The sequence below is a fragment of the Sciurus carolinensis genome, chromosome 12, assembly GCF_902686445.1.
Source record: "Sciurus carolinensis chromosome 12, mSciCar1.2, whole genome shotgun sequence".
Taxonomy (NCBI): domain Eukaryota; kingdom Metazoa; phylum Chordata; class Mammalia; order Rodentia; family Sciuridae; genus Sciurus; species Sciurus carolinensis.
The window spans coordinates 81,175,701-81,196,700 of record NC_062224.1 but is presented as its reverse complement, the minus strand read 5'-3'; the positions used below and the strand labels follow the sequence as shown (position 1 = coordinate 81,196,700).

General features: G+C 47.1%; 2 protein-coding genes across 4 annotated transcripts; one reads left to right on the top strand and one right to left on the bottom strand.

Moving 5' to 3' along the window:
• Window positions 1–792: 792 nt before the first annotated feature.
• On the top strand, window positions 793–4,301 carry Il24 (interleukin 24). Its single transcript, XM_047520869.1, has 5 exons — window positions 793–967; window positions 1,632–1,690; window positions 2,503–2,661; window positions 3,094–3,168; window positions 4,118–4,301. The coding sequence occupies exons 1-5, from the start codon at window positions 793–795 to the stop codon at window positions 4,199–4,201; spliced, it is 552 nt and encodes a 183-aa protein (XP_047376825.1). The 3' UTR covers window positions 4,202–4,301.
• On the bottom strand, window positions 2,690–19,156 carry Fcmr (Fc mu receptor). Of its 3 annotated transcripts, XM_047520865.1 has the most exons (9): window positions 19,036–19,102; window positions 15,430–15,504; window positions 12,978–13,310; window positions 12,097–12,228; window positions 10,956–11,178; window positions 9,344–9,474; window positions 8,833–8,967; window positions 8,580–8,638; window positions 2,690–6,236 (listed from the first exon to the last, which is right to left on the bottom strand). In XM_047520865.1, the coding sequence occupies exons 1-9, from the start codon at window positions 19,070–19,072 to the stop codon at window positions 6,069–6,071; spliced, it is 1,293 nt and encodes a 430-aa protein (XP_047376821.1). In that variant the 5' UTR covers window positions 19,073–19,102; the 3' UTR covers window positions 2,690–6,068. The 3 variants fall into 3 exon arrangements, with proteins under 3 accessions (XP_047376821.1, XP_047376823.1, XP_047376824.1); XM_047520867.1 differs by lacking the exon at window positions 15,430–15,504 and having other exon boundaries at window positions 19,036–19,156; XM_047520868.1 differs by lacking the exon at window positions 12,097–12,228.
• Window positions 19,157–21,000: the final 1,844 nt, after the last annotated feature.

Below are 21,000 nucleotides of genomic sequence, written 5' to 3'. Positions count from 1 at the left end.
CACTAGACATATTCTTTGGCACATTCTTCCTTTCTTAAATTTTTTTTTGTGCATGTGGTCAAATTCCGATTAGCAGGCTAGAGGCCAGGGATAACTGTGATGCAGAAGGAAGTGGGTACAGGGGTGTGGGGATGGAAGCGTGGCGTGGAGGAGGGCACCTGAAGAGATGGCAAGACCAGTGGGTATGAAATTGAGGAGCAGAAAAGTCTTAGCCCCACCCCAGGGTATCCCAACAAGGCCACACATCTGTAGCACAGCTTGGGAACCCATCTGTCTTAGGTCATCTATTGCTCTAACAGAGAATATTTGAGATTGGATAATTTATAAGGAAGAGTCTATTTGGCTCATGGTTCTGAAGGCTGGGAAGTTCAAGATCAGGCAGCCACATCTGGTGAGGGTCTTCTTGTTGGTGGGGACTCCATGCATCATCCCAAGTGGTGGGCAACTGGCTTTTAGATGATCCATTAACCCATTAATTCATAAACGGATTAATCCTTTGAGGGCTAAATCCTCACGACCTAATCACCTCTTAAAGGTCTAACCTGATCCCACCTCTTCATACCTCACAATGAGGACTGAATTTCAGCATGAGTTTTTCTGGGGGCATTCAGACCATGGCACCCTCAGGTGTCCCATCTGTGTGTCCCATCTATGTGTTCCTGAGGTTGGCCTCGGCAGACTCACAGAGCATTATATTGGGGTGTATCCCTCCTGGTCAGAAGTCCTGCCTCAGGAGAAGGCTCCCCTTTCTTTCAGCAGGATCTGTCTGACTTTTTTTTTTTTTTTCTGCAGATGGGCTCTTGGTTACAGGTGGTCACCCTCCCTTGCCTGAGTCTGATCCTGGTTATCTGGAGCCAGATACCAGGGTTCCAGAGCCAAATATTCCAATTTGGGCCCTGCCGAGTGGAAGGGGTCAATCTCCAGCAACTGCGTGAGGCCTTCAGGGCCATCCAGGACACTGTGGTGAGTACAAAGATGCTTTGGACCCAGCCATGGGTTATGAAGACCTTCATAGGTTGCTCATCAGTTTCCTACTTAAGAACTCAGGGAGATCAGGAGGTACCACAAGCCCCTTGGTACCCACGAGGAAACTGAGGCTCAGATAGATGTGGTCAGCCCTTAGTAAAATAAACAGGGCTCAAGGGGAAAAAGAGAAGACAGCCTGAATTGTTCAGGCATCATCCTGGGTGTTTGGCTCTGGCTCAACGTTCATGATCTGAAATGAGTGGCTGGGCTGCAGACGGAGCTCCAAGGACAGAGGCAGCCCAGTGCAGACCCTCCTCCTCCTCCTCACCCCTCGAACCAAACAGACTTATTTCCTCTCGTCTCAAATGACCAAAGGAATCAAACAGTTCTTTCATCAAGCCTGTGTTCAGACTCTGAGAACACCTGCAATTCCATATGCCCCTTTGGGAGCGAGGGAACAAGCTTAGTGATTTTCTATGAATCACTGCCTCCAGGGGCGAGCTCAGTGCCACACTTCCTGGGTCCTCCATTGGTCCCTCTGACCTCTGAGGTTTCATAGACTGGTTGGATTTAGGGGTCTGGGGAAGCAGCTCATACTTGTGGGGGTTGGTTTCCAGGCTGACTCCTAACCTGGAGACATCTTTTCTTTCTGTTCCCAAAGCAAGCTCGGGATAATAACACCAGCATCCGGCTGTTGCATCAGGAGGTTCTACAGAATGTCTCGGTAATCAGATGGTGGGGAAGGATAATACCTCCCTCCGTGGGGTTGACAGAGTCCTTCCCAGTCTACCCTGGGCTGACTCTATAGAGAGCAGGGCTGGTCATGAGACAGGGTAGTGTGCAGGTAAATCACTCTGTGGGTATGGGCAGAGGTGGGGATTGAGGCTTGTGAACATCTTTCTCCACTGAACCAGAGAATTGCCACAGATCTCTATTTCCCTTCCACTTATGTAAACAACAGGCATTCATTGAGCTGAACCCTCTTTTCCACTGATATGCTTTCCTTTCACCTATTTCTGTCTTCTCATTACCCTCCTATTCAGTGAGTAAGTACAAATGGCACTGAGCCCTGATCTCCGAGAGGTGCTGAGCTTCAGGAGCTGAGGGGGCTAGCATGCAATTGCTGTGTTGAAAAATGTTTGTTTTCTCACTTCTTTTCCTATTAGTCATTTTCCCACTAACTCTCCATCACAGAGTCCAAGTTCAAGTGCTTTCAGTGTTCATGACCTCCCCATATTAGGGAGGCTGTATGGTGTAAAAGAAAGGGAATATTAGCCAGATGGGGAGTCAGGAGTCCTGGAAGCTAGGCCCTGTGCCTGCCACTGACAGCTGTGTGGCTTCTGGTGGGTCACCTCCTCCCTGGGGTTTGGGTTCCTCCTGTGAAACAGGTGCTATTCTCTAGGGTCTCTGAATTCCTTCATCATCTCCTAGAAGGCTCCTGCTCCTACTATGCTTATCTTGCCTTGGGTGGCATACTGGTTGTCCCTCCAGGGTGGGCAGAGGTCTCGGCTTTGCAGTGACTCAGTCCTCCCCCAGGATGCTGAGAGCTGTTACCTTATCCACTCCCTGCTGAAGTTCTATTTGAACACCATTTTCAAAAACTACCACAACAGAAGAGATGAATTCAAGACCCAGAAATCATTCTCTACTCTGGCCAACAACTTTATTGTCATCATGTCAAAACTTCAACCCAGTGTGAGTAGAACAAAGCTGGGTCTAGGAGTCTGGAAACAGTGTGTTCTGAGAACACTCTCTCCCTTATCCAGTCCTGGCTTGCATTCCACAACAGGGTTCATGGGGGTTATGGAAAAAAGTGCTGGGTTCACATCTAGGTCTGCTTCTAATCAGCTGAGTGACACTTCACAAGGTGCTCAGCCTCTCTGGCTTCAGTTTTGTCATCTGTAAAATGGAAATGACACTTCTCCCTGGAGGAATTATATGAGCATTAAGGGAGACAGTTCCTGCCACATGGTGGGAGTCGGGTATTGACTACTTTGAGGACACAGAGCTCAGCTCTGTCCTCTCAGGTCTTGGGACCCACCGTGGCATCACCAAGGAGAACAGGAGGGAGTGTTCCTCTGCCCCTATCTAATTCTTGGCTCAACAGTTTTCCCCCTTGTTATCCAGCAGGAAAATGAGAAGTTTTCCATCAGTGAGAGTGCGCGCAGGCGGTTTCTGCTGTTCCAGGGAGCATTCAAACGGGTAAGACGAGGAGCTGGGAGCTTGCTCACCCAGCAAAAGTAGACTCGCTTGAACTGTCACACTAAGGGGCCTCAGAGACCTCAAGCAGAATTTAACCTAGGTGACTCCACCAGGCTTGCCCCAAACCCACCCGACTTAGCAGGTGGGTTATTTACATCAATTAGTATACACTTTGTGTAAGTGGCACAAATGAAGTGGTCTTTTTCCCCTCCTGCTGTTATCAAATTAAAATGCTATTATATTTCCCTACCAGATGATTTCATTATTGGGGACTTTCCCTGTGAGAGAGTTTTATGGGTACTTGAACTGGGTAATGAAAGAAGTGAGAGAGAAGGAAAGGAATCACTGGACTCACCCCAAACACATCTGTGGTATTTTCCATAATGCCCAAGTGGTCTCATTTATGAATAAAAATGATGGGAAATTATATCACTTTTCCTAAATTTAGATACACACACAAAAAATCCAAATTTCATTCTCGGCACCTCTCCCCACAAATTTTTGTTTTTTTCCAAAACGTGATTTTGATCTGTTTTTGGAAGAATCCATACATTGGCCTATAAATAAATGGTGAAGAGCAAAATACCTGATGGAAAGAGGCCACCCTGGTTCATTTCCTCATCTGCGCAGTGGATGCAGGTGGCCGGCTATATGCACCCCAAGCTGCACTCTGCGGTTCTTGTGGTTAGGGGGTGCCAAATGCTCTTCCCTTGTTCTTTACCCATCACTACTCTGCTACTCCGTGACTACTCTCTGTATCCTTGTCTCTGAAGCAGACAAACACTCAAAGATGGAGACAAGGGATGGGCAGGCGAGTTCATCAGAGAACATTCCCTGGGTGATCCAGTCCAAGATTTGGGGAATCATATCTGTTTCTGACATGGCAGATGGGAAGGAACACTATTCTCACTGCTAATGTGGATAACCTCCAACTCTCCTTTCCCCTTAGTTGGACATAGAAGCAGCTCTGACGAAAGCCTTTGGGGAAGTGGACATTCTCCTGACATGGATGGAGAAATTCTACAAGCTCTGAATGTCCGGACCAGGAGAGTGTCCTCGTTTGTTCTCCGTGTAATTTCAAACAGGTGTCCCTTCTTGTGCTGCTCACTGGGCACTTCACACTCTTGGCCTTGGGTCCCATTGTTGTCCCAGGCTTATCTTCAAAGATGTTATTCTTTCAGCAGCCCTAGCAACAGTCACAGGAGGCTCCTCTGAATGTTATGAATAATCTACAAAGCGGATCCCTGTATTTATTACAACTCTATTTAATTACTGCCAGCGCTTCAACTGAAAAGGTACATTTATTTGTGAGAGTCTAAGTTCCAAGAAGGTAGCAGAATATAGTGTGCCCCATATTTCCCTTTTACCTCCTGTAATCCTTGCCACAGCATGGGCCAGTGGATAGGTGCTCAGTTAATACTTAATAAACTGGATTTTTTTTTTGCCTGTCTTTGGATTTCTGAGCAACAATGAGGGATGTTAGAATATGATTTTGAACTTTAGCACATGGAAATCACATATCTGCAGGGGCAGAGCACTGGGGCAAATGTCAGCATTGGTTTGAAAAGTAAATGGTAAAAGATAACATATTGGTTTAAGTGCCTGGCAAAAAGCAGACTGTCACCAAACACTTCATTTCCTGCTGCATTCCCCACCTGACCCCATCCCAACCCACCCCACCATCCCTTTTCTTGTCTTTGTCATTCTTCCCTTAATCTGATAGTGGAGAAGGTGACAACATCAAGCTGACATTGCTGATGATATCCCTGTGCCTGGAGGTACTGTCAAATCCATGTTGACATTTTTTTTGCTAATAAAAGGCAACTCACTTCAGGTCTGGCAGCGTTTTCTTCCTACTTGTGGGCAAGTGCCTGGGGAGACTGTGTTGTGTGCCAGGGAAAGATCTTCTCAATGGCAAGAACGATCATTCTCAAGTTCTGACTGTACTTTGTAGTTGACATCGATCCAAAGATAGTGTCCGACTATGACCTTGCCCCCAAAACTTAAGAGAAAGAGTGCACACAGGAGATAGGGCATCTCCTTTTCCATGACAGAAGTGCTGCAGCAGAGCCCCTGGTCCTCTAGGAAACCCAGGCTACTTTCCTTCCCACTTTGCCATATGTTGTCTGGAACTGGCAAAGAGGTGAAGGGAAATTTTAAAAGCAGAGAGAGGTAATGATTTGGGATGGCTAAAACAGACCAAAGAGGAGGGTACAAATATCAGTGCTAGGATGTGGAAGAAGGGTAGGAAGATGACAAAGACTGGGTCTACAAGAGCAGGAGCTGCTGGGGTCAGGGTACTTTTCTGTAGCAAAAGAGGGAGACTTAGACTAAAGAGGATTTGTATCTCTATATCACTAGCACTAACAATGTTGGTTCTGAGCATGTAGGATACTTGATAACATCAAAATAAATTGGACGTGAGATAAATAGTTTTCACACTAGCCAGTTCCAGGCTTTGGATCAGGGCAAAGCCCTTCCTAGGAATGCTTTCATTCCAGACCCCTTTCTAGCCCATAGGGTTGAAGCACATCCTCAGGACTCAGCCCAGGGCTTTCTGTTTGTGTGAGGCCCAGGGAAGGGGTTTTGAAGTGGCAGCTCTGTCTACACTCCAGCCATGTGATCTAAGAGCCAGGGCAGCAAAATCCCTGTGACCAAAGTCACTGCAAATGCCACAGCCTGTTACATGGTTTGGAAAGGAAGCAGGTGGCACTGAGACAAATGCTATGCATTCCCTGAGCCCCCTGAGGCACACAGTGAGATGCAAAGGTGTGCAAAATTATCTGGGGCAGAGCCATGCTCAAGGCACAGATAGATGGGGGCATGTGAGGTGATCAGGGCTCTGTGAGGAGATGGAAATCAGTTACTGGTAATCAGCAGATAGACAAGACTCATTAGCATCAAGGTCTGACTGCAGGGGTACAGCTTGGAGAGTGAATCAGGTTGGGAATATTGATGTAGTCATTTGAATCAGTGGCCTCCATCTTGGCAGCAAGCTGGTGGCAGACACTCACATATTCACAGCTGGTCTTCAGAGATGGGGAATGGAGCCAGGGAGCTTCAGGCACCTGGGAACACCAAGTAAGCATCACTGAATCTGGGTGGGTGATTTTTGTATCTTTCCAGCTGGGTTTCCATATCAGGAAATGGGGGACATGGACATAGGGGACTCTGAGTTCTGGAAGGCAAAGACACTGAGGTAGCTGATCTCCATCAAGTGGGTCAGCCCTGGGGATTTTTCAGGGTGGTGTTTCATCCTAAATAACTGGAAAACGCTTAGAACTAATGTGGGCAAGAAATGCCTTAAATGGGGCTCAGACTGAAATCATGTGGTTGAGCAGGGGTCTGAAGGAGACACAGCTGCCAGAGGAGTATCCCCTTGAGGATAAAATAATGTGACTTGTGGAATAAATATGCATCTTATTAGGGAGTAATTCAGAGGTACTGTGAGTCACCCCTGTATCTCTGTAAGGGCTTGGAGGGGCCGTGACATGGCATTCCAGAAAGGGGCTGGGAAGGGAAGGGGAGGAAAATTGCAGACCACACAGTACTGTGGTGTTTCTCTTCCCCAGACAGATCATCTCTTCCCTTCAGATCGTCTACTTTGAGTATGATTAGTTCTTAGAGAATGGGGCTGTGCCAAGGACCCCAACATGGCACAATCACTATAATATCCACAGAAAGCCATGGTAGGGACTATGATCACATACTTGTTAAATACAGGTTCTAAGATCTAGAAGTCCAGTACCATAAAAACAGTAAGCACTCAGTAAGTGCTCATTGAAAGGAGCTTTTATGTTTTGTACTTTCCAAAAGGGGAAAGTAGAAGTAGTTTTGCTTCAAAAACATCTCTTAGCTGGGTGTAGGGGCGTACACCTTTAATACTGGCTACTTAGGAGGTTGAGGCAGGAGGATTAAAGGTATGAGACCAGGCTGAGCAACTTATGAGACTTTGTCTCAAAAAAAAAAAAGTGTGTGTGTGTGTGTGTGTGTGTGTGTATGTGTAAGATGTGGTGTGTGGGGATGTAGTTCAGTGGCAGAGTGCTTGTCTAGCATGTATGAGGCTCTGGGTTCAATCCCTAGTACTGCCAAAACAAACAAACAAAATCCCCCATTGCCTGTTACAGTTCATCATTTGAAATTGACTTATGTGGTTTTAAAATGAATTTGTTCCATCAAAGTTTTTGCCCCCGATGTTGGGAATCGGAGTCAAGTAGGGAGGCAGGGTAAGCTTTGAGAAAGGCCCTGCCCAGGAGAGGACTGTGTGGGCGCAGAGTAGCTCCAGAGAAAGAGGCTGGTGGATGGTGGAGTAGACAGGCACGGTGGGGCCATTCCTAAGCTCTAATTAGACTCACTCTAATAGGGTGGAGAGGGGTAAGTTCAAGAAACTGGAGGTAACTGGCAGAGCTGGGTATCACTCTCCCCTTTTCAGCAGGGCACGGGATTGCCAACCAGAGACTACATTTTGCAGCCTCCCTTGAAGGTAGAGGTTGCTGCTTGACTAAGCTAAGGCCAACAGGATGCAAGGTGAAGGAAGGTGTGAAACTTCAGGGTCAGGGTCTGAAAGAAGCAGCTCTTCCTTCCTTGGTGATCTGGAATGTACTAGACACTACTACTAGTACTGATACTAGACACTGAGTATTGACCATGGACCAGGACCATCCAGGGATTGGGGGAGCAAAAAGTCCCTGCATTACTTTATGGCTCAGGCCACCCCTTCTTGTCCCTCTGATCCTTTGCTTGAGAGGAAAATAGGTTTCCAACTTCAGAGCCATGTATTTTGGGGTCTATTGCTTGAACTCAGTCTACACTCCAAAACTTGGATATTTGCCACCCCTAGTTTATTTCTGGGTACTGAAACCAGTGTTTTAACCACTGTGGGTTACTTTAGAAAATAAAATGTTTTCTTAATTTGGGAAAACAAAAATGTACAGATGGTTTCAAGGCTTCTTTCCTAATGGAAATCTGAGTTCCCTATGTCCATTCCTAGAAGAACCCTCCTCACCCAAGGTGTTTAATCTTGTCTTCATCTCTGCTGAGTCACATCTAGGTTAAGCCTGACCTCCTCCAGTCAGGGGTAAACTACCTCATCTCACCTTAGAGTTTACTAGAAAGTTCTCCCTCACGGTAAGGTAAAACCCGCTTAAACCTCCCAGCAAACTAATTTCTTCATTTGAAAGTTCTTTAGATAGCTGCAGGTTACCAACTATCGTTCTCTAACAGCCAGTCAACTAAGGGCTACCACAACCCTTGGGGTGTTAGTCTCCTGACACCACCAAATAAGGGAATGGATACAACTTGTCCGCTGGATCTGGCCTCAGGATCTGGGGCACCCAGAAGCTAATACCTAGCTCGAGTTGGGGCTACGGGTTCCAGCCATAGCTGCCAATCAGGAGAGGGGTGGGGTTTACCTGCGGAGGGGCTGAAGGCGCCGAGGGTTCGAGGTCCGCAGGAGGGGTCTGTTCTGGGCCTAAGGGGGATGGGAGTGCCGGTGTGAGGGCGTGGCCGAGCCCCGCGCCCGCCCTACCCTGCGGGAAGCCCTAGGAAGAAGCCGGGCGCGGAGCGGGTCCCGCTTCCCCGAACCAGGAGCCGCGCCCACAGTCTGCGCCCGCGCTCCTTCGGATCTTTTGTCTGGTCGCCCGCCAGCCACCAGCTTCCGCTCACCGGCCGCGTTAGACTCTGGAGCGCGCCGTGGGCAGGCGCTGTAGATGTTCTGGGAGCGCGGCCTCTGCAGTCGGGGCCGCTGGGAGGCTTCCAGAGCTCGCATCCTTATCGCCAGTCGGCGGACGCGCCTGGAGGCTTCTCCGTCGTCACAGGGAGAGAAAGAAGAAAAGGGCATTAGAGGCCCGCAGCCACCCTTCCTCTACTTCCCCAAACTCGAGGCTGTTCCCTCCTCGATGCTTGGCTACGTCTGACCTACAGATGCTGCAAGTGTGCGGGACTTTCGAGGGATGGTCTTACCCCTTCCCCAAGACGAAAGGTCTCAGGCCGCCCTCCTCTTACTCCTTCCCAGGTCACTGACCCCAACCCCACTTCCCTACACCCCAGGCTACTCATGGACATCTCCCGGCTTTTCCCTGCGAGATCAAGCAGAGATCAGAACGGTCTGGGAGCTGGGGTAGCTGAGCTTTCCCATCCTAGTCCAGAGCCTGGAGCCCATGGCACAGCTGCTCACCTCTCTTCCTTTGAATCGCTCTTTTTACCACCAGGCCCAGAAGGGCCAGCAGGAGAAGACCCAGGACAGTTGGGATCAGGATGTGAAATCCTTGGTCCTCCCTCGAAGACTCTGAGCCACGGTTGAATTCTCTGGGGAGGGAAGGGGAGAGAAGAAGAGAAGGTAGTAAGGGGAATAGACTTAAAGAAGCACTTTCCTGTGGCAAACTTTTTAAAGATGACTCACAGACTTGTCCCTTTGTTAACAGAATTCTTTCCACCGCCCCGCCAAAGACCCTTGTCTATGGCGTCAAAAAACTGGGGTTCAGATTCAGGTGTGCCGTTTCTTAGACGTGTGACCTTGAATAAATCTAACTTTTCTGAGCCTCCTTTCCCCACAAATCTGTATCATTTTTATTTTTGCAAAACAGTTATTAAGATGATACAAAATAGTGGATATGAAGAATTTAATGTTCCTGACCTATAGCAGGAGACAATAAATACCAGTCCCCAGCCAACATTCTGCACCTTGGTTTACTCACAGTTATTGAAAATATTAAATGAGCTAGTTTCTTATAACTATGGAAAAAATGTTTTACTGAGTGCTCCCTCTTCCTAGAAGTCTCCCTTTGTTTTCTATTTGTTCTGTTTGTTTCTATTTGTTTCCATTTGTATTTCTTTGTTTTATATTGCAATCTTACTTTTCTGAAAGGGACAGTGATTAAGTCCTCTTTTCTTCCCCAATTGTGGTAAACCAGAAGGTCATATATTTCCAGTTCTTGTGTTCTTGCCCCATTACAAATTTTATCAGTCAGACTTGTATTAGTAAAAACTGGATATTGCATGTTATCATCTTTTTACATCTTAAGGACATGATACAGTGCATGTTATCATCTTTTTACATCTTAAGGACATGACAGTGCCTGTCACATGGTTGAGACTAGGAAAAATGTTGGTTAAATTTACCCGTTTTCTTCTCTACTGGTAAGTTGGTGTGATTTATCAAACCAAATAGTATCAGGGATCCTGGTACTATTTGAAATCACTTAGCTCTCACATCCTGCTCCCTATTTATAGAACCTCAAATAATGTTGGCGATCCCTTTCCTCATTAACATGTTTGTGTTTGCTTAGGCACAAATAATTCCAATATTAGAGATTTTTCTCTGCTACCTGCTATAATGCTGCCACCTAGTGGTTCATTGCTGCCTTCCCTGGACTGCATCGGAGTCTTTAGGCTGGTGCTGTCCACTAGCAATGTAAGTTACACGTGTAATTTTAAATTTCCTGGTAGCCACATTAAAAAATAAACAGATGAAAGTGATTTAAACACTTAATAACTTATTAGTTCATTTGATTCCCATTTAATTTTTCCCTATCAAGACAGATTTGAGTGATTCTGAATGTGAAAGACTTGAGTCTATTTCTTTCTACAAACTCAATGCTAGAACATTAAATGCTGATGAGACTCATGAGTTAATGTGCTATATTCGTAGGTAGTATATTTCACAGTGGTCTCTGGAGACAAGGCTAAGAAGGGTCTCTAATAGTGGATGTTGCAGGGAGATTTGAGAGGATCTCTTGACTCTTGCCTCCTTTGCCAGGGTTTAACCCTGGATGATGGAGACCTCTTACCTCTGCCCATGAAGCCTGGTGTGCTGGTTGTAGCTGGCCCCCGGGGGCCTAAGCAGCTCTTCCTGAGCTGAAGTCTTTGAGGCTGTGGTGGATGGCAGAAGGGTTGAGGGCTTGGCAGCTGCTACCAAGGATGCTCTGGGAGCTTGAGGATGATGAATTATTGGTGTGGTGACAGAGGGGCGAAGCCCTGGAGGGTCCTCAGTCCTTTGGGTTGGTGTGGTAACTGCAGGAGATGTCAGAAAAAGGGACCTTCCATAAACTGTACTCTAGTCTCCAGAGGGATTGGGCCCCCAGCTCTTTCCCCAATGCATTCTTCCCTTTTGCCCAGACCATTTTGTTCCTACAGTCCTCATGGCCTGAAGTGTCTTCCCACCATACCCCCTATATTTAATCAATTCCTTGTATATTGACTTTGAATGTCATTTCCTCCAAGAAGCCCTCCCTGACTTCCAAGGAAGAAGAGCTTATCCTCCTCTGAGTGGGGATGACCTTGTTTGTAGTTCTATTCTCATTCTGCCTTGCGCTTTATTTGTGTGTTTATCTGTTCTCCCCCATTGCACACCTATCAGTCACAACTGTGGCTCTGTGATCTTCCCAGCTACCCTATCCCTCTCAGCACTCAGCAGGGTATCCTCATGTAATAAAATGTATCTACTCATGGGGTTAGATGTGAGGATATGATGGAAATATTACATGTCAAAATGCATTTAAAACTAGAAAATTGATACTGAACTATGAAAGTATTATAAGTATGGTAACCATTTATCTTTTAATTGAAAAATAGAGTTGTTAAAATCACTAGACACCAGCAGGTAAAATACATCCCTGTGGGCAGCCAGAAGTCATGATGACCTCCAGCTGGGAAAAGTCTGTCCAGTCTTAGGTTTGGCAGTCATTCATAAAAAAAACCCTAGATTTTGTGAATGGAGCACAATCTCCATTACTTGTGGTGCCACCTAGTGGTGATGTATACGTTCTGCAACTAACTCAGGTGTCCCGGCTGGAGGATGGGCTTGGAGGATGTAGAACGCAACTGCTCTCCCACCCTTGGTGATCTGGACACACACCCATACCCCTCCTCCATTTTCACAGTGCTACAGCATCTTCTTCATCTCTCTCACTCATCCTGTGATGGACTGACCTTTGGGTATGGATTCAGAAGAACTGGCATGTGCAACCATCTGGAGCCAATCGGGCATCGGTTGCTGCAGAAATTTATGAAACCATTTTGGAGACTTAGATATCAGCTCCTCTTCCCAGAATGGACTGTACTCTATTGGAGGCAAGAGGATTATGTTGATGGTATCTTGGGGAAAGACAGTCCTGGGGAAGGGACTGTTAGCGTAAGTAGAAACTGATTCAGTCAAGGTGAATAGCAGTGAGGGGATGAGGGCAGGGTCCCCTGAGAGTAGCAGAAAAGAAACTGGTCTTGGGGTCTCCCTAACAGAAGCACTTTTTCCTCCTAGCACAGCCAGTATCCCCTGAAAAAATCATCAGACACTATTGGGACTGTGGACTGTTGATTTAGTTGCTGTACTTGTGTAGGAAGTCACTTGGGGAAAGGAAAAAGACTGGATTCATGAGAAATAAGGTCCAGACCAGACAGTAACAAATTTGGCCTGTAAATATGCCTTGATAAGTGGGTGTATTTCTTTTATATTTATCTGTTATATCTCATGGAACAGTTATAGATGATGATTATGTCCTTGGCTTCCCGTTTCCACTAGTCTCAGGTCTTTCCTCAACCTCATGCCCCGCCTCTCCCCTTGAGCCCTGGGTGGGATAGGCAACACAAAGTCAGCATCTATCTTATTCTTTCGGTCTACTGTGGATAGATAGTGCTGTGGGCCAGGAGGTTAGTTGACTATGAAGTTCAACTATGTGGATCCTAATTGTTACTGGACAGGCTAATATGCAATAGCATAGAAGTCTGGAGGACTGTTATTTAGATGGCTGTCCCAATCTTCCTGAGTGCAGATGTTTTCAGAGTGGGCTGAACCTCCAAGCAGCTGGGGCACCTACCACTGTGGACATTCAGGGTGACCTTCTGGGTCTTGCCCCGGTCTGTGTGCATGCCCACGCCACAGGCATAGACTCCACCATCACTTTTGGTCAGCTCTGTCATCTCCACTAGGAACAGATTCTTGTCTGAGCACAACTTCAGAGTCACTCGGCTCTCATATTCCTTCTTGATGAAGTTATTTGATACCACGGTGGAACAGATTCTAGGTTTAGCCATCTGCCGGCACAGATACATCCTCACGTGTATTTCAGGAAGCGGGCACTCGAAGGTAATAGATCCGCCCAGTTTTCCATCCAGCTTTACTTCTGGGAGGATCTTCAGAGCCCCAGATACTGCAGGAGAAGGCGTTAATGTAGAGGAAGACCCATCCCAGCTGTAGCCTCAACTCTAACTCTCTCTCCACCCTAGTCCAAGCCCTCGCCCAGCCTCACTCACCCCTAACCGTGGCCCTATCCCCATTGACAGATCAGCTTCAGTCAGTCCTCAGTCTCAACCTGCCATGATTTCTTCCCTTGGCTCATCCTCAGCTTTTCTCTTGCCCAACCCTATTCTCAACCTCAGGCCAGGTCCATGTGCATCCCTCCCCCATGTCCATGCTTTAACTTAGCTCTCAGCCCTGACCCAGCCTCATCACTAAGCCCAAACCCATAAGGACCCAGATCATCCCTATAAGAATACAGTCAAAACCACCACGCTCACTTCAAGGAGAACTAACATGCCTAGGGTGACCCCAAATGGCATATAGCCCCCAAGGGACTTCAGTGTGGGGCTGGGAGATGTGGGTCTGTTTTGCTACAGCAGATTTTCTTTTCCAGTTTTGTTTTGCTCACATTCTTTCAGCAAATCATTCATCCCACCAGCTCTCTGTATTAAATCATTCAGTAAGTATCTACTGAATGCCTGTCATGAGCATCCCTCCCTCACAGAACAAATCATGTAGTGAGCAATATCAACAGCCAGCCAGTACAGCAGAGAGTAATCAATTTCACGACAGAGAGAGCACGGGTTTCCTTGGAAGGAGCCAGCAGGGGCCCCTGATCCAAGCTGCTGTTGGGGGTAGGGTAGTTAGAGGAAGGCTTTTTGGAAGATGTGACATCTAAGTTGTGACCTGAAGGAATGGGCATAGAGGGCAACTGAGAATTCTGATACTTGTCATCCAGATGGGGAGCTCAAAGGAGAGGTGTGTGAGTGGATGTGGGTGGGGGTATGGGCACACTGTGTGTTGACAGGGTGTGGAGCAGGGAGGGATAAAAGATGTGTGTCACAAGTGCCTGACATCCAGAGGCTTGTGCTTTGGGTGAGAGAAGGCAGGTCCAATGCAGCTCAGCCAGCTACGGAAGAGGGTAAGACAGAGATGATTAATTATCAACTAAGCGTGTCCCAGTAAGTGTCAGAATGTTTCCAGAAAGAGGGTTCTTATGGTAAGATGTGTTTGTGTGGGGTGGAGTGGAGGGCTGTGGTGAAGAATACTTCCAGATAGTAAGAATGGTCCCCTCCAGGGCAAGGATGCAAGAGAGAAGAGAGCACATTCATGGCTATGATGGAGAGAAGTCCTCCTACTTAGGGAGATGTATCTCCCCAGAGCATGCCTTCAGGACAGCTGCAAGGAGTTCAGTCAAGTGGGTGTCAAGGAAAGATCAGGAGAGTGGTGGGACTTGAGGGTTCTGTATCAGGATATCCCAGGTAGAGGGTAAATGTGGACAAGGGTAAAGAGGTGGAAACAATCATGGGAGCAGAGATGTGGGCTACAGGGGCTGGAAAAGGAGCATCTGCAGGAGCCCACTGAGATCTGAAAGTGTAGCCCATGTTAGCATGGTGGGAAAGGCAGAGGCAGGACCCCCTGCAAGGAAAACCTCGCATGCAAAACCCAATCCTGCTTTAAGTACTGTGGAAATCGAGTCATAAGGTGGAATGCAGCAATGGAAGAGTGACTGACTCACAGAGTTCCAGCCGAGGGACAAAGACCCAATCAAGGGGTGGGGAGTCACCCTGTGCACCCAGAGAGGAAGTGTACAGATGTTTCTGAATGAGACTAACCCAGCCAGAAAGGGGACATGAACAATGCTTTCCAGAGAGCAAGATGTTATAAAGCACAGCAGGGGTCGGGTGGAGCAGAGATGGGTCCTCCTCAGCGCAGTCACCTCCAGGAGCCTCATTCTGCTCAGGGCTGAGCACTTTGCAAATGCCTGTTTTCCTCACCTGGATCCTCCTTCTGCACATATTGGATGAATGAAGCTCAAAGAAAGTCAGATGCCTTGAACTCTGCTCAATCACTAAGTATCAGTTGGTGATACAAAAAGACCAAATTCCAGGAAAAGTGACTAGCTATCTTGGGCATTCATGGTAGCTTCTAACCTGCACCCAAGACTTGGAAAAGCATGATTTCCCAAACAGAGTAAAGATAGATATTATCTCCTGGTTTAGAATTCTAAAATGGCACAGTGGTCCTACCCTTAGTCATGATGTCCCAAGTGCCCGTGAACTTCTTCAATCCTGGGCTGCATAAAACTACCTTTAAAAATGATCCTGGGGAAGAAAGGGAAGAAGAGAGGCTACTACCTTAATGGCATTAATCTTTAAATTGTGACTTCCTTTTTCATGGTAATGATAAGGGAGAGGGAGTAATGGTTTAAAAAGTTACTCTAAATAGATAATTGTCTGTAAACACATGTTTGGAATATGGAAAATACCCCAGAATGTTCATGGTACAAAGTAAGATAAGAATCCATAGCATCGTGGTGTCTGGGGACACTCTGAAGATAGACTCAGGTGATTTTCCAGGTGGGAGTGGGAAGGAGGACCTGATCAACGCAATCAGAGCAGAATGTCAGGAAGAGGAGAGCTGACCTCCGACTTCATGTCTATTAAAGGGGCATGGAATATTTGAAATCTTTGAAAGAGGATAAGAAACATCCCACTTGGCTTCCCATTCCACTTATAGCAAGGTAGGTGTGGGCAGGCTAGCTGCCTGCCCTTTGACCTGTTCCAGAGAGAGAAGGGTCCACAGTTCATCCCTCTACCTGCATCCCACACCTGCCCTTCCTACCTGTTTTAGAACTTCTGTCTATAATCATCCCTTTTCTCTGCCTCATCACTGGTTTCTCCTGTTCCAGGGCTGTCCCATGCCTACACGCAAGCTGTGATAGTGCCACCTTTAGGAATCACTTAGTTGACCTTTACATCCCTTCCACCTGCCACCTCCCTTCTTATTCTCTTTTTCAAATGCATCATTAAATTCAATGAATGGAATTCATTTCCACACCTACCATTTCTCTATAATCCACTTACGTCAGGATTTTGCCTCTAACATTTGGCCTAACCTGTATTGAGGTCATTGAAACTGTCCTTCTTACTTCCATGGTCACTTCTTTGTCTTTATTTTATTGTCCCCTCACCAGTATTTGACAGATCCAAGCCCTCCCACTCTGAAACACTCTCCAGACTGACACCAGACTCTCAGGGCTGCTCCTGCTCAGTCCCTTCTCTTCTCCTCCACCTACCTCTCAAGGCTGGGCTGGTACTTGGTGTGTTCTTTCTCTGTCCTCCCACCCTCTCTCCCCACACTAGCTTACCTACTTCAGTAACTGTTAATGCCCACTCTACAGAGATTGGACTGGATCACAACATCAGGTGTAAGTAGGTATTATTATAAGGCATCAAGTTGAAAAAGTTTTGAGAGTCCACACCCTATGTTATTGCTTCACTTTAGATAGAACTTCATATAGGGATCTATCTAGTCTACAGCTTGTGCCTCCTGCACTGGGCTCTGGGGACCCTCCACACCAACATGTGCAGGATCTAGAGCAGGATTACAAATAAAGGCCTGAATACCAAATATTTTAAAGTTATAAATCAAGCCAATAAACTGCTGAAAAAATATTTTGTATTCTCCTATCTTAATAAACTTATGTATTCCTTGGATGTTCACTTTAAAACATAGTTATACAGGGAAAAATGGCCCCACGTATCCTGGTTCTCAGCCTCTGGCCCATCTTTCTTCTTTTTCATCTCTGACTCCTGCCTACACCACAAAGATCTTGGCATATATAAGGAGATAACCTCAGCTTGCAGTTACAGTCTCCATACTTCCCTCCTCCTTCCCAAATGGCCACCTGTAGCCAGTTCCATAGGCCAGGGGTCAAACTCAAGAGGAACTCAGAACAGAAGCTTGTACCATCACTGAAAGTTGACTTACGTCAGGACGTTACAAATACTTATGACAGATGAAATAGCTGGTTTGGATGGGACCAATGAGGAGCGGGAGGCAAAGTGTTAGGCATGAGCTGTGTTTCAAATCTTAGTGGGATAGTGAAGAGCCATTTGGACTCGGGGAGCAGGTACAGGCTTGGGGTGGGCACATCCTCCTGGGCCTGCACATTCCTTCCCTCCTCCTGGGGGGAGAAAAGTCCCTCTGGTCCAGTTAGAATGGGGCTGCTGCTCAGGGTGGACGGAGGTGGTACGATTTAAGTACCATTTACACCTTTAGACCTTCCACTCTAACCAACCCCTCTGCCTTCTCAGCTTAAGTTTGATTAGCCATCCATTGTGCACATGTATATCCCACGACCTCTTAGAGGGTCTGACATTGCATTAAAACTCCATTCCCTTGGGCTTTTAAGACTTTTTCAACGCAACAGTTATTTGAGTTTCTCCAATATCGAAGACATCACAAAGAAAGAAATTTTGAATAAAAACCCATTTAGATCCTCAAGGAGCTTATCATTTAATCAACCAAATGAACACACATGGAGCCACAATATGAATGTAATCAGTATTCTGAGTTCAAAAGAGGGGCTCAGGAAAGTGTATGGAAAGGAAGTGCAGTCTGAGATGGACTTTGAGGGACTCCTAGGAGGTGAAGGTGAAACGAAGGATGTTCCTGGCAGAAGGAATACCACGAATGAGGAGGGCATGTGGCACAGGTTCAAGGAGTAGTCCTGTTTGGCTAGAGCAAAGTTCAGGAGTGTGTGCACTTAAGTCAGCAGGCAGTGGGAACCATCGAAGGTTTGGAAAGAACAAGCCTATGATTAGTGTCAAGCTGTAGGAACATGTACCCGAACTTGAATTCAGGCTGAGATGAAGAAATTAGGGAAAAGACAGTTGAGAGATGATTGTGTATTTGACCCCTTTCCATTTCCTCTGTGACCTTGCTAGAAGAGACTGCCATTGCTTCTCATTCTAGTAAGCTATGCAAATTGGCCATTGATTGAACCTATGTCTGGTTGGGGCTAAATGGGAAAAGGTGGTAAAAAGTCATTCTGGCCTGTTGTGACTGACGTTACAGATACTTATGACAGATGAAATAGCTGGTTTGGATGGGACCAATGAGGAGCAGGAGGCAAAGTGTTAGGCATGAGCTGTGTTTCAAATCTTAGTGGGATAGTGAAGTGCGGGTGTCCAGGAGACAGTTGTAAACTGAAACATGGAATTCAGAAAATAGAATGAGACTGATGAATGGATTAGGGAGTCTTCCTTCAGAGTTGAAAGTTGGAAATTCGGGAGTGAAAAAGTTCTGAGAAAGAGAATGTGGTGGTCAGAAGAAAGATCTCTGGAGGCACCAGCTTTCAGATCCCATATTAGATCCCATATTAAAGGTAAATATGACCGGGCGCGATGGCATACACCTATAATCCCAGTGGCTTGGGAGGCCGAGGCAGGAGGATAGCAAGTTCAGAGCCAGCCTCAGGAAAAATGAGGTGCTAAGCAACTCAGTAAAAACCTGTCTCTAAATAAAATACGAAATAGGGCTGGAGATGTGGCTCAGTGGTTGAGTGCCCCTGAATTCAATCCCTGGTACCCACTCCTGCCCCCCAGAAAAGGTAAATCTGTCTAGAAACCGGATACTTTCAGCCCTTAAGAGTTACACCTGGCCTAAACTGCCTCGTGTGGGGAGAGGGACACTAGCAGGGAGCAAGGGTGCTCCAGTATCTCAGGTGGGCTCCGTCCTTGTCCCATTTTCAATTGAATCCATCCAGGAACATTAGGGACGGAGATGCCCGGCAATTGATTGCCTGTGGCCACTTCATATAAAGTCTGAAGTGTTTCCCCATCACTTACCTGGCAGGAAGTAAAGTGACCAAAGCCAGAGGCCCATGGTTCTTTCCAAAGCCTTTGCAGCAAGAGCAGAGACCCACTGCCAACCCAAGAGCACTTCACCATCTGGAGCTTGAAAGAGATTCTGGCCTCCTTGAGGGGCAAAGGCTTGAAAATGAGGAAATGACAACCTGTCATGTTTGCTAACTAGTCTTAGCCTAAAAAAGAAAAATACCAGAAAACCACAGCGGAAGTCAGGAGTTGAGAAAACATGTTGTGTTGGGTGAGAATGGGTCACCAGGGTTCAAAAGGCCTCTAGGAAGCTCTCGAGATTATTAGCAAGCACCAGGCCTGGTATTTCTTTGTCTTGGCACTTTTTCTTGGAGGGGCCTCCTGGGCTTTATATGTATCAATTAACTCCAGAGAAAGGGTCCTTTGCTTTATCCCTGTCTTCAGGACAAAAGAGCCTCATCTCCAATTCCTCTCATTAGATGAAGGCTGTGTGAACAGAGCGCTGGACCTGAAGGTAGAAGATGCTGGTTGTGGTCCTTATCAGTCACCACTTAGCTCATTTGATAAGTACCTTTGAGCACCTACTACGTGGAGTCATGGATTTTGGGCGATTCAGTAGTTTTCGCTGAGTCTCGGTTTCTTTATCTAGAACATATATGAAGGTGGGACTAGATGACCCCTGGCATTCCCTCCTACAGAACATCATCCCAGGGTCTTAATCACAGTTCACTCAACATCTCAGCCACACCTCATCCCTCATTTCCCCCAGCTGTCTCCTCAAGGTAATTCCCTCCAGCAGGGACCCAGGCCACTGTCCAGAGACCACAGGGACAATGCCACATTCTAGTTATGGGAAAGTTTTCTGGGACCTCAGTTTTCTCATTAAGAAAATAGGGAGGGTCTTCGCCCTGCCTAACTCACACATCTTTTATGATACCCAGCAAAAATCACAGATGCGGAAGAGCTTTAAGAGCCCTATTTCAAGTGGAGATGTGCTGGGCTGTCACTGATCAGAGGGCTCCCGGGGCCTTGGTCGGGGATGCTTCAATGCTGGATGTCGGTTCCCACCCCCAGGTGTGCGGCCTCCTGTGCCCATGGAGGATTCAGGCTATTCCTACACTGCTTCAGGGAGGAGGTGGCTGATGGAGCCCAGGGCTCCTCAGTGGCTGTGTGCATCACCACCCACTTGCCCCCAAACACCAAATTTGTCACATGCTCTCCAAAACAACAACTTCCCCCAGTTGGAGGTTAAATATGAGCAGGTGCAGAGGAAGCATGTGTGGGCGGACTGCTAGCCCTGCCCTGCTCCGGCTGGGTCTCCACTGACTCAGAGCAGCCAGCAGATGGGTCATGACATCAGAGGCAGCCTGAGACCTCGGTCTGGCCAGAGTGACTGAAGGCCAGAAGTTTCAGCTGGGATTAGCTCCCACCTCCCTCCTTAGAGGACTCTTCCCACTGCCCTGCAGCTGCCATGGAGCCAGGCTCTGCTGTTTGCTTGGTGGGAGGGCTGGGACTGACTTGGGGACCCAGGGAGAGTCCAAATATAAATGAGTGAATGTGATGTGTGTGACTGTGTGTGTGAGAGCTTGTGGGAATGAATGTGTGAGTGTGCACATGCTCTATGGCTGTGCGATGTGTACTGTGTGATGCATAATTGTGCAGTGTGTGGGTATGATGGCTATGAGCATGTGAGTGTGCAATGTGTATTGTGTGATGTGTGGAGTGTGATGAGCAGTGTGCGTGTGTACATGTGGAGTGTGTCTGTGAGGATCTGGGTGGCCTGTGCCGTGGCTGGGCCTGCCAGGTGGAGCTGGAGATGTGCAGCTGAGTGTAGATGGAGAATTTTCCACATGTGTGGCCCCAACGAAACCTTTAAAAGTATCACATGGGGTTAAGACCAAGAATTAGGGGTCTGAAATGAAATTACGGCATTTGCCAGCAAATGGATGGAACTAGAAACTGTCATGCTAAGTGAAA